General features: G+C 40.3%; 3 protein-coding genes across 7 annotated transcripts in view; 1 reads left to right on the forward strand and 2 right to left on the reverse strand.

Moving 5' to 3' along the window:
- The window catches only part of AKR1A1 (aldo-keto reductase family 1 member A1), a 201,056-nt gene that overhangs the window by 45,754 nt on the left and 137,413 nt on the right, over positions 1 to 17,889 (forward strand). The gene's annotated exons all lie outside the window — the stretch shown is intronic.
- Positions 1 to 17,889, reverse strand: part of LOC134165818 (selenoprotein Pb-like) — a 92,515-nt gene that overhangs the window by 34,774 nt on the left and 39,852 nt on the right. The window lies entirely within an intron of this gene.
- The window catches only part of TESK2 (testis associated actin remodelling kinase 2), a 116,914-nt gene that overhangs the window by 15,150 nt on the left and 83,875 nt on the right, over positions 1 to 17,889 (reverse strand). For 4 of the 5 annotated variants that reach the window (XM_062622937.1, XM_062622936.1, XM_062622940.1 and 1 more), the window contains 2 exons: positions 10,515 to 10,661; positions 126 to 208 (listed from right to left, as the gene is read on the reverse strand). In XM_062622937.1, coding sequence (XP_062478921.1) covers positions 126 to 208; positions 10,515 to 10,661 — 230 coding nt within the window. The remainder of the gene's footprint in view (positions 1 to 125; positions 209 to 10,514; positions 10,662 to 17,889) is intronic. The other variant, XM_062622938.1, reaches the window with a different exon arrangement.

The raw sequence follows: 17,889 nt of genomic DNA on the forward strand, positions 1-17,889 counted from the left end.
AAACAGAAGACATTTATTACAAAATCACCCCAATCCAGTAACGGCCTCAGGACTCTGGCTCATCAGAGCTTCTGACCTGCAATCGCACTGCAACTCTCACTGTATTTATCTCACTGTTCACGTACCTGTGATCAGGAATTTTCTCTGCTAAACCAAAGTCTCCCACTATTGCTGAGTATCCATTCTCATCATGTTTTATTAAGCAGTTCTGTGGGGAAAAAAAAAAACAGAAGAGTTATTGTCTGGCCATGAAACCCATACACCATTTGTTTTATTTATTTTTAATCTGGGACAAAACTGCAAGGTATTGTTTGGAAGACATTAATTTATGAGAAGGTTTTGTCTGAAAGCAACCACCCTTTTCCCCTACCCTCCCCCTTGCACAATCACGTGTCTGTCAAACTTAAGATGCTGCAAACAGCATTACACTTGGTTAATAATCTACTTAAAAACTTGCTGAGAAAGCAGGCAGCCACAGGCAGCACGTATCCAGTTAGGTTCTAGCAAGAATTAAGATGATTTAGCTCTCTTACTGCTCAAATATGCAATACATGTGGTTCACTATGACACCTTCAACTTTCTCTTTACAATTTGCCTGCACCTGACCAGAATACAAGATCAGAGCAGGCTCTAAATGCCTTTGTATATTTTTCTACACCACCTACTGAAAAGGAACTCGCCACTTTGCAGTAGATTTTCATCAGAAAAATACATGTGACAACATTATATGTGCATTTGAAGTCTTAAATAAAATTATTCTATGGTACATCATAAAACTTGATTTAAGGGAAAAGCCTAGCAGGAAAAAGCTGCCCATCTTTTCCGTTCAGATGTACCCTCCAGTGTCAGGAAGGAGGGCAATTTAAGGACACACATACAATTCTGTTCTGGCAGCATCACATCACACACAGAGCATTATCCATTTATTTTTGTTACTTATTTAAAACTCTGAAAAATATGCTTTGACCATTCCAGTACCGCATTTTTTCCCTTCTCACCAAGTGAATAGAGAGCCGACTTCCCTAAGTTCTTTTTCTGTCCCGCAATAGGTGCAGCAAGACAGAGAATTCATTCCCTTACCACATGCCTTGCTCTGTATCCTTCTGCAGGCAGTACAATAGCAGTGACAGGCAGCAAAACCACTGCTGACTCCTACAGTGGTACCCTGCATTAATTAGCTAAACAGCAGGAAACACTTTCTAGCTTTATTGTGCTTGGATACACAAAAGCCCCTCGCTGACCCCAGAGCATTAGCTTGTCTGCATAATGCAGCTACCAAGAAAAGAGAGTCCCTTGTCTGAAAGATCAAGTTCAGGTCATCACTGTTTACATTATTCAGAGATGATTGTGGCTCAGGTCATGAAGTGAGTTTTCTTCCTGCCAATTAAAAGGTTAAGCAAGCCATTCCTGCCATCATGTAAAGAAAATGCATGCCAGCCTCTTGAAACACATCCCAGGCTCCTCAGAAGCAAAGTTTTATTTGTTTAGCATGACTCAAGTATAGTAAGTACAGTTAGTGTGGGGATTCATAAGCATGTACCCAAGTTAAATCAACTGACCTTGTCCAAAGAGCAGCAAAGCTTCTCAGTTACGGGCTTTGCTGTCTTGTATCAAAGAGCACATTCATTCGGCTTGCCTCTGTTTAAACATTTTGTCGCTGTAAGTGGACTTAAAACTGAGAAGGATAAAACTTTTCTGAAAAATCTTACTCAAATGATTCAGATGAGGGGAATTTCACTGCGTACCACACAGAAACTAGTCCATGACCACACCAGACATTTTGCAGTGTACAAGAATGCTGATACTATTTTATGCAGCCAAATTACCTGGTTATTTTCTGCCATAGATTTCTCTTGAATTAAAGATGATTTGTAATTCACCATTTTTTAAAGGAAACCTCTATGATTCATAAAAGAACTAGCTTTATAATCTAGATTTCCCTCTTGTGTTAGCTTTAACTATGTACATTTTGTTCATTTTGAGCAGCAAGACTGCAGTAGTTCATTTTACCTTCTGAGGTTTGTGGATTAGGTTTATTTGCCAATAACCCCTGGTGTCCAAAATTTCAGGGGAACGTTTAAATCCAGGCTAAGAACCATTTTCAACAAAATATTTCTACTGACCTTGAGATCTGCAATAATTTAATGGTCTGCTTTGACACCAAAAGGAAGCTTAAATACAACATCATCCTGACAGCAAATTTTTCTTCACCTTCTTACCATTATACAATCACATCCCATTAGACAGCAATACATCACTAATTGAAGATGAACAATCTGACCCCCCACCGAGCCCCAGGCAGTCTCAGCTCTCAGGTACAGCACTGAACTATCATACAAGTAGCTTATTCCTGGATAAATCATAAATTAAACCAATAGCACATCAAATCTAGCTACCAAGTAATGCCACCTGACAGATCTGAGCTCCTTCCCGGATGAGCAGGAGCTGCCTGCAGCAAAGCTAGGTTCCCTTTCAGTTGCAGGCCATTCAAGAAACCAAACAGAGTGGACACTCCACCACTGTGGGGTCCAGAGGTGGTGCAGGGCACACCATGACCAGGCAACAGGGGAAACATTGAGCAACATTTCTGCTATAAAGCACTGATCAATTGGCTGCATAATGTTAAATGACATGAAGAAGGAAGCTAAACTATTCTCTCTCACTAGTGGAAGCTTGTCTTTTGTCTGCATATGAAGAAGTGCTGAGTGTGAATTTAAATTCATTAGGATATATACAAGAGTGACTTTTTCATTCACACTTAAACCAGCCATGGGCAGGTAACATGCACCAGTCAAAAAAAATGCCAGTATCACTACAAATGTTCACTGTAGTAAAGCTGAACTGGTTTGGGTTGGAAGGGACCTTAAAGCTCATCCAACCCGCTGCCATGGGCAGGGACACCTTCCACTAGAGCAGGTTGCTCCAAGCCCCATCCAACCTGGCCTTGAACACTGCCAAGGATGGGGCAGCCACAGCCTGTCTGGGCAACCTGTGCCAGCGCCTCAGCACCCTCACAGTAAACAATTTCTTCCTTATATCTAATCTAATTTCCCCTTTGTCAGTTTAAAGCCATTCCCCCTTGTCCTATCACTATTTGCTCTTACAAGTTTTATTTCATTCAACTAAGCACCAATTTCCTGGAACCCAGAAAGGACGGAAGCCCATTCTTACCAAAATCAGTAGTAAACCTCTTCTATGGATACTAGCATGGCCAGATGTCACCTTTGAAGCCTGCACTGCTCATTCAGAACAAAGTTTTGCAGATACCTATGCTTCATTCTGTGCTGAGATTCTCCAATTTCTAAACTCCAAACTGTACTGCCAAGATAAATCAGGATGAAAAAGGGACAAAGCTCCATTAGAGACCAAAAGTAAAGAAGAGCTTTTAAATTTAAGGTAAAGGTGGTATATCTTAGTAGGAAAAGTACAATAGAGCATACTGCACTGTTTCTTCTGCCAAAGTGATACTTCCCAGTTTCTACAAAAAAGAATATATCAATCTGGTACGAAGAAGTTTCATTGATGGATTTTGGCATAGAGGCACGAGAATTCAAACTCCTACCTAGTGCAAAGAGCCTCTCGAGAACTGCCTATGAGATGAAATGCCAAGCAGCTTTACAACATGGGCTTTAGGAAAATGCTGTCGACTTACTATTGCACTATTTGTATAAGCTGCAAGGCAATAAAACGTGACAACCTTCCCAAGCTTTCTCTTTGGACCTCCACAGACAGGGACATTCTTTCTTTTGGCAGCTCACACAGTCAAAGAGGGCAGTATTTGAATTCAGTTAGGTTCTCAAGGATTTCCACCCACCCACCCCCCTGAAATGGGGACCCCATCAGTCCTTCCTGCGGCAGTCTCTTAATAGAAGCAAGGAGCTTTGTATATGAGCCCTAAAGAGTTAACAGAGCTGTTTATGCAGAGACAGATGTGAAAGAACATAAAGCCCCCTTTGTGTGTTACAGGAGCTTAACATCTGCTTTGCACAGCATAATCCTACTAAGACAAATGCAATATTCTACTCTCCCTTTTACATAAACAAAAATGAAAATAGACTCAAGAGTTTTGGAGTTAAAAATAAGTTGCTTAGACGAAGAAACCCCATCGTTTTACTTTACACCCAGTCTAAAATTCTCGGAGATTTTATTGCTCTCCAGAAAATACAGGAATGCTACTGTCATTTGCAACCCTCTGATGAGTGCTGCTGAATTAAAATACTTAAAGGCCAATTGAGATGTATCAGCTGGTTTTAAAGTGCTATCCCCTAGGAGAAACACTACTGACAATTAAATGTATACAACAGGAAGTTTACAATACTAGATACACTTTTGAAACTAAAACCGTTTTGTTTAAGGGACAGGCTCCATTTGGGTCCCTAAGTACCAGTGAAAGTTTAGTATTGCGACAATCATTAGAAATAACCATCTGTAACGGCTACTTTTTTTCAGCACAAGCCCTCCCCTGCAGTGCAAAATATCCAGACGAGAGCTTACTCTAGCACAAAGGGGACCTTACAACCACAGCAGCAAGTATGAGACTCATCAGACAAAGGTTCTGTTCACTGCTTGGGTTTTATTTTGTTTTATTTTGTGTTAAACAAGCAAACAGCATACTAGGTAAGTAGTCAGGGTAGGTCACTTTCAAGCCCAAAGGCAGTGAATTTGTGTTACATCAGTTAATCCACATTAATTGCTTACATGCATGATACTGTCCCCTAGTAACTGAGACTACTCCTCTCTCAATGAAAGAGGGGTAAGACAATACACATTTACCGTGAAGTGAAAGCAGATGTTGGCAGGAATACATACATGAATGCATATGTGTGTATATATATGCCAAATTATATATATATATATATATATGCCCAAAGATTAGAATTTCTTCATAGATTATCATCAATGGAGCTCTCAATGCTCCCTAAAACTGCTCACAACCTACTATTCATCACAAGACCTTGCTTTCAGTTGTACATGGTTCTGCAAAACTAAAAGGCATCTGTTTGGGGTTTTGCCTATTTGTTTTTAATCAAGAGCTTTGCTAGTGGGTTTTGAGGGAATGGGGTATTCAGTTAAGACAACTCAGCTCTCTGGAGACCAAACGTAGAGTATGTGTTGCAAGCAAATTTTGAAATAATGAAAATAAAAAGGCCAAACAAAAATATTAGCCTCTAGTGTCATACCAGCTTTGGCATGTTCTCAACTTAAAAATATGATTAAACTTCTGTATAAGATGCACCTTTTGCCACCCCTGCAAAAATCAGACTGAGACTGGACATACGCTCTGTGAGTAATTTGAAAAGTGAATAAGGTGACCAGACAGAGCAGGAGTCCAAGCCAGGGGGCTGGCAGGGGCCAAGACCAGGGTCTTGAGGTAGGTTCATGAGGTAAGGGGAAGAAAACCCCAAAGAGTATTACAAGGATGTAAAAGCTACAGGCATAGCAAACAGGTGGTGGTGGTAAAACAGAGCTAACCTGGAGCAGCAGAACAAGGAGAGAGCTAGAAATGGCTAAACATATTAGAAAACAGAAAGCAGAAAAATAGCTTGTATAAAGCTCCAAGCAAGAGCAATAGGAAGAGGGTAACTGCAGTCAGCCAGTCCAGGAGACTGAACAGTAAGTTCAGGGGCAGGAACTGGAAGCAAAGAGCCTTAGATGAAAAGTCTGAGCAGAGGCTGGCATTGAATGCTAGCAGAAAGGATCAGATAGTCACAGAGTTCGTATGATCAGACTCCTAGATGTTTGCTTCTCACTGGCAAAAAGTCTCTCCTGCTGCTCCATAGCAAAAGCACACGATTATTAGTAATAATTAAAAGTAGCAATAAAAACTAATTAAAACCAACTCCTGTATTAGTTACTGTATTAACTAAAGCAGCAGACACCTCTGCCATGAATCTCAAGCTTCTAACTCAGCAAATGAAGTGCATAATGCCATTCATTTTTTTCCAGAATCACTTTTAATCAGTGGGAAGTTGCACACAACATACACTACATCAAAAAAGAAATACCGCATAAAAGGTGGTATAAAAAACCTCCTGTAATAACTTTCATTCTTCCCCTTATGCATACACATTAAGGTAAAGTCCTTAATTACATGATCACACAGTTTTTCACCTGGCCTCTATACCTTTCAGTGCACACATTCACACTGACGATGAATTGGGGCTGTACGTAAAACCCTTGGACCACTACTGTCAGGACTCTGGCCACTCTTACCACAGAAACAGAAGGGTGAGAGAAAGGCTGGGAAGAGATTAAAAAGAAAGCCTGGGCTGGAAATTAAGGTCTTCTGTCTTGTGGTTTAGGTTATTGCAGTGTTGCCCCAGGATCTGGATTTTGGCCTTCCTCAGCATCACAGGAGGATTCTGTGACAAGGAAGTCAGTAACAAAATCTTCCCGAGACTGTTGCAAATCTTGTGCTTTTTCTGCCTCCAGGGGTCAAACTTGACTATTTTATAAGGGCTGTAATGCTTCCAACTGCCTCTGAGGTCAGTGAGCATATTGCCTTGAACTTAAAACATGTGTAAAACGCCAAATACTCCAAACAAAGTCTTAAAACACATACCAAATATTCACCAATATTCTTGCTTTTAATCTGTTCTGATAAGGCTGAGTTTATTCTTCTTCCTTATTTCAGAGATAATGTAAGAATAAATTAACTGATACTTTGAGAGTCACTAGTGTAAACTGCCAAGGAAATCGACACTGCTTCTAGAGCAGGGTTTGAATGCAATGCAAATACAGCATAAGGTGCTGAAGGACCTCCCTGCATAGTAGTAAGATACTTGTTTTGAGGCGTGAAGTACAAAAGGATTTTGTTCTATTCTTTTTGCAAGCGGAACACTTTTTTCCTATGCTTTCTCAAACACTGTAACTACAGGCAGAAAGTTGCAAAACAAGTCATTAAAAAAAGCTTTATCACAATCCACAGGCTACTGTTGAAACACTTCAAACACTTCATATTATGATTTCTGTTTTAATGACTGCATCTTTTGTGACTAAGACTTTTGGAGTTAAGATTCATAACCAGACCTCCTTGAGACTCACTGAAAAATGAAGAAAATACTCATGATTCCAGGATGCAAATCCTCCTTGTGAACATTACAACAAGCCCCCAATAAAAAAATGATTCACAAGGGTTGCCGTGATATGGATAGAGGACAGGGAATGAGCCAATGAGGCTGGTTGTCACAACCCATCTATGGCTTAATTGTTGTGTAAATCTCTTTATGACAAGTCGAAAGTGAGGACACATTTATTGGCTTACAAAACATACAAGTCACCCTGCTCACACACCTATCAGCAGACTGGAAACAGCCAATCTGACCACTCTTCCTTCTGACAGATTCAAATTAGGCTATTGCTCTTGACCACAGCAGATCAGCCTCATCAGCTACAGCAGTGTAAGGATGGAGGGGCTCACAACATGGGTAAGTCCTGGCTGTCTGGGCAGCACACTCTCTTCTAGCAAGCACTGCCTCTCCCTTTGACAGAAGGGCAGCAGGAAGGGCAGCAGTGGGATGTCAGGGCTGACATCCCCTCTGGGCTGCTACATCGACTATAATGACCTACATGTACTCTTCTCTGCCGTTATCCCCTGTAGCTTTCTGCAGTATCAGTGCTGGTTTGCTACTCTTCACACAGTGCAATTAGGAGGAGAGACCACCCTGCTGTATACTAATTGTCAAAACCACTAAGATCTTTCACTCTTAGATTCGCAGGGGATAGGAACCTTTCCTCCTTTAAGATTTCCTGCATCCAGTACATAGACACATACAATGTTACTGTCAGAGCAAAACAACTCTGCTGCCATAACTGACAGAATAAACTTCATGTATTCATGCCACTTGCTCCAGAAGCTGCAGGAATTGGATGTTATCAGAAACAGTAAAAAGGCAGAAGCACAGGTCTAAATTAATCTCAAATGATTTTTATAGTAAAATACATATTAAAGAGATAATTTGCAGTGGGTTATTGTGATAAGTGTAATAGTTAAAGAATGGAAACATTCCTGCACATAAAGTCTCAGTTTCATCCTGTTTGTAGTTCATTCAGGGCCAACAAGTTTCCTAGAAGGATACCTCACTCTCCCATCCTGCAAACTCAGTGTCTGCTCTGATGTTTGCAGACTAAATCCTTGTCTTTGCCTTCATTTGATTAATAAAGCCATCACATCAATTACTGAAGTTCACCAAAGAGAGAAGGACAATATAACACAGTTCAATGCAGATCACAAGTTCTCTCCCAAGGAAGGAGCTCATCACATCTTCCTTCAGTTTTCTCACACAATTCATTCCACCATCAGTACAAACCCGGTTAAACACAAGCCATCTTCTCAAGCAGCAGCCAAAAGCCACAGTCAAGAGCTGAAAATTTTGGTGGCAGATTTTTGCTATGGTTATTATCTTAATCTTCTTGCTTTGGAACGAAGCAAACTTACCCAGCCAGCAGGGCAAACATTTACTCAAAAGAAGAGCCATTTGCCCTACAGATTTAAAGTCTAGTTTCTCAGTATAATAATATACTAATAAAATTCACAAGTACCCAGGTGTTTAAGGACAGGCTTTTTCATCTACTTCCATTCCCAAACACAACAAGCAAGTGCATGTATCACCTCAAAAGATTTAAAAAAATAAAACCAAAAAACAAACCAACCCTAAAAACCCCAAAGAAACTGAAAAATACAGCCTGAGAAGCTGGAAAATGCAGACTATAGCTGATGACCTAAACTTTGATCCCAACAGCTTCCAGCTTATGCCACGCAGATACTATACCTTTAGTGCTAAGAACCATGCAAATATAACATAGCCATTACTAAATTCTTAGGGTTTGCTTTGTTGTTTTAAATAATCCTTATTACTTCCTGTGGCCACTGATGAGTTTGCTATTGCAGTGAAACCAGGCACTCCTCCAGCGGGTGCGTTTCTAAACAACTGACATTCAACAATAGATAATATTGAAGCATTGGTAGGGCAGCTCCGGGGAATTACAAATTATTTATGTAGAGCTTTGAATAAAGGCATTCACAGAGGCCTCAGGAAATTGATTTTCATATGACTAGCCACCACAGCATGTGTTACAATAAATGCTGCAGGCAGAGTTCTCCTTAGTTACTTTGGTTCCCTGCAGTAACTCTACTTCCTCACTCTATGCTAAAATACATTCTGAACTGTAAAAAGAAGGGGAAAAGCAAGTAATCTTTTCAGTTATTTTTACACATCTCTTATCTGCACACTGTAAGGTGACTGAAATGGAGCTTTCTAAGTGTATCATGTCAAAGCGACATGACTTCAAGTCTGGACATTTTTCATAAATGTGATATTTTTCCTTGAGTAATTCAGTATTTTGCACTCAAAAAGGACACCCAAGGAAATATTTTATGACTTCACTGAAATACTTCTTTGACCTACCAGTTGTGGTATTTTTCCCCTTGGCTAAATGCACATTCTTCATCTGTTTAACACTGCAGTGAGGCAGCTTTAAAAACCCCTAAAACTGGATGGAGGTTTAGTAGTCACTCACATTTGTAAAAGCATGGTGCTGTGGTTTTGTTTTTAAAAGCTGTTTCTAATCTTAAAAAACAGTTCCTTTTAGGCTAAGATAACATTCTGCTAGATGCTATTGACTGAAGCAACATTATGAAGTCCTCCCAAGAACAGTTGTAGAGTACTTTCACATTGCAAGGCCCCAGTGAGCTTAAGCTAGCTCATTAGCTCCAGACAACAGGACAGACAGGACAGCAAAGCCCTCAGCTCAGGCTGCAACGGATGGCAAGACCCAGTGTGAATACTGGGGCAATTTGTTCACGGGAGCTTAGTGCTCCTCTGTCAATATTCTAGCTGAGCTTGAATGAGCTACTTTAGCCAACTAAATTCAGACAAGTTGTCACCAAAGCAGTGCAAAAAAAAAATCTGTGTCAATTGAAAACTCTGCCATTGAAACATTCAGGAGGGAATTTTGAACTTTTAAAATTTCAGGTAAATGGTGTTGATCTTACTGACTTTAAAAAGGAAGGAAATTTAAACCAGGATTGTGGACAACACAGTGCTGAATTAGTAATGAAAGGTCACTCTTCCTACAGAAGATGATTTGTGAAATTTATGAGGAAACAAAAACAACAATGAGATTTTAAAGTGCATTTGTGGTAATCTCCTCAATTTGGGTTCTTTGTATGATTAACCTTTTCCAAATGTTAGATTGTTATGCTTAATTATCCAGGGATTTAAAATACTTCACTGAGCCATAATACAGAACTAAAAAACTCTGCTTTCTGGGAAATCCTAATCTGAACTCATTTAAAGAGTGACCTTCCTTCAGGATAGTTATTTCTCCAGTTTGCATACAAACTATCAACACACTGAGGAAAATTTGAATCCTATAAACTCTATGACAATTTGTTTCTCAAAATGTCTTAGATCACACCTTATATAACTGCAGTTCTCTACTGCAAGAGAAAGAACCAAACAAGTAGTTCTAATAACTTCATTAAAAAGTTCCCTTAATTTTACAAACAGTACCTTGGATGTAAGGTCTCGGTGGAAAATGCCTTTATAGTGAAGATAGCTGATTCCCATAGCAATGTCATATGCCAGTTTCACCCTCACTGTCCAGGGCAGATGTTGGTTACTGTCTAATAGTTGTTCCAGGTTACCACAGTTGATGTACTGAAAAGACAAAGCAACATTAGTAATTATTTAGCTCCATATATTGTCAGGAATGTAAAATTCATCATTATGTAAGTGTCCTCAGATCAGCTACCGCTGAAAGCTTTTGTTTTTTTTCCTCAAGGGCTAGGCAGGCACAAAGTTTGCAGGTCAAGAGAGTCTAAAAATGTCTCCCTTCGCTGGCTGTACCAAAGCATTTATGTTAAAGATGCATGCACAGCCACCACTGCATTAACTCTGTAACATTTAAATACTGGTTTTTATATGGACCCTTCAGAAATACCTACAATACAGTATCACCCTCTCAGTGTGAGTAAAATAAGGTCAATAAGATGAAGAGCTGACTCTCATACAGAAAGAGTCAACAAAGAGAGGTCTAAGTATCCAGGTGTAAGAGCATGATCAAGTTCCCAGATATCAATTCCCTAAACTGAAGCAGCAGCAAAGAAAAACATTGCAACACGTTGCAGTAAATTACAGTTTTGCACTGCTCTTATCTACAAGTCCTAATCAGCAACCTGATTCCCTGCGTTCAGTACTGCATTACCCCCATCAAATGGTAGTCCTCATGAAAAGGAACCTACATTAGGTGTAAGATAAATTTTACAAAAGACTGTGAAACAAAGCAGCACCCAGATAATACTAAGAAATATAACCCAGGTTTAAGACATAGCAGCTCCACTGCTCAAATAATCATTAAGCAACAGTGGGCTTATGCTTTATGTAGAGACCTTTCATACCAAAGGGCAGCTATGCTGTGCTTGAGTAACTTCTTGTTTCACTCCCTGATACCCCACCCCACCAGCAACAAAGCAAAAAGCTCACTCCAGAAACAAAACCTGGCATCAATGCAGTGACTTCTCTCAAGAAAAATCACAGCAAAGCAGACAGGATAATTTGGTCCCAAGCCTGGTCCAAGCATGAAACAGCGTGGCAGGCTGCACCAACTGTGTTCCTTTGCGCCAGCCAGCTCTCCAACTCTCTCTCTAGAGGCTTTGCACTTTCCTGTGTCATTCACCCAGAAAAAAACACGTGCCACCATTATCACGTTAAAATAAAAATCATAATTACAGGCCTTGCTGTCTCAGAAACTTTGAACTTCGCTGTATTTTGTTGAGCTTCTCAAGCACAAGCAAATATGAACCACACACAGTGTGGGTGCAGCTGATACACTCAGACTATGCTATGATAAGGAAAGAGCACATATAGATAGTTAGGCCCTACCTTCTGAGCTCGCCTGTTAATTTTGAAAACCTTTTTCAGCAGATAAATAGTTCCTTGTGAAACTTGTGTAACGAGGCTAAGTTGTTTGGCCAAATGAGGCACAAACCAATGTTTAACTGCCACAAAGCGGTGTGGGGCTCCACTGCTCCCCTCAGCTACTTGGCATATCCCCTGGGAGCTGAGTTCTTCCCAGCCCCAGCACAGCAGTGCGTTTCACTGGCAATCCAGGACATGACCTCTCTCTCTCTCCTCAACAACCTGCCCCTTATGTTAGGAGCATGAGTCAGGAGAGCAGAGTAGCTCTGGAACAGGTCACTCTGAGTTTATGCAACCTCCATCCTTGGAGATTTTCAAGAACAACTGGACAGAGCTGCAGCCAACAAGACTCACGTCTGGAAACAACGCTGCTTTGAGCTTTCCCAACTTTGATCTTTCTCTCTCCTTGTTTTTATTTGAACCCCTAAAAGAGCTAGATGACTTTATAGAGCACTTGACCTCAAACACACTGCTCAATATAATTCTTTAATTTTTTTTTAATCACAAGATACTAGCATGCTTAAGGAAAAAATGGTGAATAAGATTTCTACAATACTTCTATATTCTCAGCTTCCTTGGAACACTGAGCAGCACTTGTGTCCTGGGTTCAGCAGTAGCAGTCATTTTTCCCCTAAAATCAAATCCCCTTGAGGTATACTTGACATCTAGTTATGTTCAAATCAGAACAATATTGACCAACCTGGAACACAAGGCACTAAAGCTCAATAACCCCATTATAAAGTGACGCATCAAGTATCTCAAACCATTTCACCTTTCTGACTGGGCAATAACAGACCATTCATACAGTACTACCAAGCTTTAATTCATTGGCAAGAGAATGCAAGGGGGAAGGGAATTGCTGGCCTGGCTTTCCACTTCGGTTAGGGTCAAACTGTGCCATACCATGACAGTAATTGCTCCAGAAATGCTTATAAATAAAACAAGCAACCCGTAAGAGAGCATTGGCATACACACTGAACTGTGACAATAGCTAGCTACTATTTTAAGCTTGTGCTTTCCTTTTCAATAAAGCAGCCTACTGATTTGATCCACTGCTGCCATATTAGTTAAGTGTATTTAATATAGCTATTCCCTCAGCACTGGCTTGCAGGGTAGGGTCATACACCCATCTTGACTGCAAGGACTGGATTCTAACAAGAGCTGGGTGACAAATGACACACCCATAGGACACAGCATGCAGGAGCTGCAAGGGCAAGGCTCAAACCTGACTCTAGCACATAACACAAAACCCACTAGGCCTTCTATCCAAAACTGCCACCTAGCAGACTCATTCATTGGAGATGAGAGTTCTGGTTTTAGCTCTAATTTCTAGTGTATTTCTATGAAGCACAGCAGGATAATCACCAAGTGAAGAACTGAACTAAGAGTTTCCTACTGACATCTTTTCAGACTCCAATTGATCTCAGACTTCAGCTGGCCAACAGGTAACATTTGCCTGCAGAGTACTGAATTGTCCCTAAGGCAAGAAGCACACAGAGTTCAGTGCTCCCTCGTATCACACAAGTAATCCAGTTCTTCCAGTCATTCAGGCTGATAATGCAGACAGACAGCACGATGGCCTATTTTTTTTTCCAGAGTTCTTCAACAATGCCTTTTCGCAATAGACACAAAATCATGTACATTATTTCCTAATGGCCAGTGTGACTGAAAGAAAAACACTTGTTCTCAGTCTCTTCCTAGCACAAACCAGCTCTGTGTGGTAAGAATATCCTCAAGGATAGTATGTGCACCTCTCCCAAAGAGAATACTGGATTTTGTTTTGTCCCTGAAGCATCTCAGTGATGGTACAGTAAGGCTACAGCACAAACATCTCAAAGCATTATTCAAGAGCTATTGCACAAGTGTACAAGCAGCTGGAGCAGAGATCCGATCGGGCTATGACAATGAAAGCAAAGGCCACTATGTTTCATAAAGAGACCTCACAGCTAAATGGAGCAGTGTTCAGACCTTTTCAAACCCAGTATCATCAGGTTGCAGTGAAACAGCTACCCATTATTCCTCCTGCTAGCTTTTTGTCATGTAACAGGACACCAACACACTCAGTTTATCTGGTTGCCAGAATCTGAAAGTAACCGCTTCAGGTTGTTGATTTTTGCATTTATTACAACTCACCACAGTAAATTTGACACTGGTTGAAAGGACTTGGTATTTTAGCCCACAAAAACAATCTCTCCTATAAAATTTATCTGTGTTAAGAGCTCAGGCTTTTGTTAGTACAAGCGAAGATCAGCAAAACTTATTTCTTACACCTCTCCCAAACCTTCTAAGGCAAGAGGGCAGCAGCTTCTTTGAAGGACAAGCTACCCAGAAGCTCAGCCAAGCGTAGGTGCTTTCTGGATCAAAGAGCCTTGAAGAGGCTTCTGATGTAATAGCTTAATGCTACAAAACGCAAAAGCAGCAGTATATAACCCTTTCCCACACAAGAGTCAGGGCACAGGGGACAATGCAATTTTAACCTAAGAACAGCATGATAGGACTGCTTCCTTGCAAGACATTATCAAACTCAAGCATATGAAATGAGGAATGGAATGAAATTCAGGGTATAATGGTACATACATAAAGCATTATATGGTTAATTTCAAGATATTAATACTAAACTTCAGCAGGCAGATTTTAGCCTTCCAAATTTAAAATAAAGGTTTGAACACACTAATATGAGAACTAGAAGCTTTTAAAGAAAAAGCTCATCAGATTCATGTGATGTGATTCCAGTAGTTACTGCTCAACAACAAAGACTCCAAATATTGCCAACTCTGTGGGGAAAGACTGAGAGCAACTGCAAAGAGTTTTCAATACTATTTTGAAAACAAATACTCTTTCAATATGTAGGTCTAACATAAATAAACCACCACTGCACAAGAAAGCCAGAAAAAAGTTGGCCCACTATTTTCTCAGCTTTAAATGTCACAGCTTGCCATTTAAGAAGCAACGAATAACCACAAGACACCCCTATACAGTTGCCCAAATGCTGCCAAAGGCAATGCATTAAGTGGTTAAGAAAAGTAGGTGTGGAGAGACCAAATGAGGTGAGTAAAGAGCTCTGGGGACCCAGAACTACAAGACAAACACTGAGATAGCAATGAACTATACTGGAAAAGCCCAATGAAGAAAACAGGCAGAGAAGCAGGAGAAAAGAGAAACCAGAGTTGTGGCTGTAGTGCCTTCAATGGGGAGAAGTTAGAGAGACGTCAGAACAAAAGCCAGAATTCATAGTTGGACTCTACTTGGAAAGAATAATAGTAACATTGCAGACATTGGCAACATGCATTGAAGCAGTGTCAGAAGAGATAGAGCTTGCATATTTGTATCATTTCTAATGCTGGAAGTACGAAGGTAACTTTCATGACTAATAAAGTTGAGATCTTTACACTCAGCTATCTGCAGAAGTTTTAAACCACCCATTCCAAGGAGGACACAACCCACCCTTCAGTTCTCATATGTTCAACAGTCAGCTGTCACAGTTGGCACTAAGTAACTACTTTGAAGGCTTCTGGCTGCAAGGCAACAAGGCGATGCACCCTTCTGCCACAAGTGACATATTTAGCTACAGTGGGAGGACTGGAAATTTCCTCATTTCCCTCACTTTTTTCATTAGCTTCAACTGTTCAGAACTGGAAAAGAAAGAGAACCTCAGTATGTTCAAATCTGCAATATGAGATACTGTATATGTTCATACACCAAAATTGACTACCAGATTAAACTGACCTTAAGTTACTTCATAGACTTCCATTTGTTAAAAAAAAACCTCCCATGGTTTAAAAATACACAAACCTACCTCACCCAAGAACCCCTAAGCAGTAACCTTCCGTTTCTAACTCAGTGAGTGCACTAAATAAATCAAAACATTAAAACCAGAACAAGTTGAATGTTTAATTTGGGCTGTATGAGTGTTCTTTTGAACAGCAGGTGAACTAATGTTGCCAAGGAAAAAAACACAAGTACCAAAAAAGTCAGAACATGCAGGTGAAGCAGACACGTTTCGGAACAAAGCTCAGAGTTTTCCATGAGGCACCAGAAGAGCTCAAGTGGCTGGGAAAAATAGTCTGATTGAAAGAGCAGAAGTAAAGCCAAAAGTCTTCCTCTAAAGGCCACTTTTCTTTCCTGCTCCTCAGCTGATAAAAACCAAAGGGGGGGGGGATTCTTTAACCTAAAGTCAATTTCTCAACCAGTAGACACTATTCAGTTCTTTGCTACAGAATTATGTATTTTATTTAAAGGTGTTAACCATTACAGGATTAAAATAATCTTTACAAAGTGTCAGCTATTCATAGAGAAGAACACAAGCTTCCTCATGCAATTGTTACAGCCTAGTTACTCATCAGAACTCAGAACCAAATGCCAAGAAACGCAACAGATCTACCTCTGTTCCTTCTTCCGTGTCAGTTGTGGCACTGATTGATTCACTGGCTCCTCCTTCTAAAAAGGCCTGCATAGGCATGGCTTATTTTATAAGGGCAAACAAGAATTGACATGCACTGAGGAAGGAGCTGTAATGAGAACCATTTGTTGCATTCCAAACATTTAAGTGTTGGCATGGAAAAGAATATGGCAAGATCTGTCTTCCTTTAGTTCTCTACATTCAACAGCTCTTACGGTCAGCATGATGAATTTATCCCTTTCCTGTCATTCCATTCAATCAAAAAAATCTCATGTTCGCTTGCTTGCCTGCTGCTAGAAAGAGATTACTGGAAGGAAGGCTTCAACTGCAGGCACCTAGCAACAATCCACTGTTGCAACCCATATGTATGAAACAAGGTTTATGGATGCTCATTCATATTCAGCTTTGAAATATTTCAGGAAATAAGCTTATTTTGTTGGAACCGGAAAACACTCCCAGTGTATCTCTACAAACTGACCTTGATAACCATTTTTTCCTGTAATTATATTAGCAGAAAAAATCAGAAAGCAAAGAACGCCTAACAAAACCCCTGCATTTATAATCTGAAGTCATAACCATTTGGATTCTAAATAGAGCCCAGTTTCAGTGCAGATAAGAATCTGGGATATGGCAAGCTAGCAATGGCATAAATTAGCACACAGGCACAGAAGAGAAAGTACCTTGTTGCTGACACTGGCATGAGAAACAGCATCTCTACAATAACATTTCTGTTAAGAGCAGACGGCTCTACCCATAATGACAGCATTTCAAACATACTATACACTCAATTCTGCCTAGAAGCTAGCTCTAGCCCCCAACAGGAGCCTCTTATTTAAATAAGGTCTTTTCTCACCTTCCCCACAAAGATACCAGCAGTAGCAGCCCACAGATTATGTGCCTGCAAAATTCCAGACAAACAACCCGTTTGCTGCTTTGTTTGACATAAAAGAGCCACAAGGATCTCCCGAGCACAAAAGTTACAGCACACAAACACCTCTCCTAGTACAAATTTGGTTTAAATTCTGCACAAGGAATAGTGGGCTTGAGCTGTTTCAGAGTGCTTTTCCAAGCCTCAATACTCCAGCTGTGCCACAATGTACATTTACATTTGTGGATGCTCAAACACTTTATTGGCCATTACAGAATGCACCAAGATCCCTATTTATAGTGGTGTAAAAAAGCAAACATAAAAGCAATCTTCTTGTACAACTCAGTTTCTGAATGGTTTGGAAGGCTGATAAGTGAAGTGAAACTACAAACCACTTGTTAATTCAGAGCTATGTTTCCTGGGGTCCGGGGTGAAGTGGCAAGGGGAAGAGAGCATTACAAACTGAATTGACTGGAAAATATATAAGAAAAAAAATCCCAGACAGAACTGGACTGCATCTCTTCTTACACGCAACTAACAAGAAAATCTAGTCCGAGGCAGTAGTCATCTCTCCTTCCACTCTCTCCCCCTCACACCATAAACAGTTGAGAAGCTTGCATCTTCTCACTCTTATTAACCTAGACATGTTGGCAGGATATCAGAAAGTGACCATACAAGAATTGCAGGGGTTGCAGTTCAAG

The sequence above is a fragment of the Pezoporus occidentalis genome, unplaced genomic scaffold (genome assembly GCF_034315485.1).
Source record: "Pezoporus occidentalis ecotype Australia unplaced genomic scaffold, CSIRO_AGI_Poc_V1 ctg25, whole genome shotgun sequence".
Taxonomy (NCBI): Eukaryota; Metazoa; Chordata; class Aves; order Psittaciformes; family Psittacidae; genus Pezoporus; species Pezoporus occidentalis.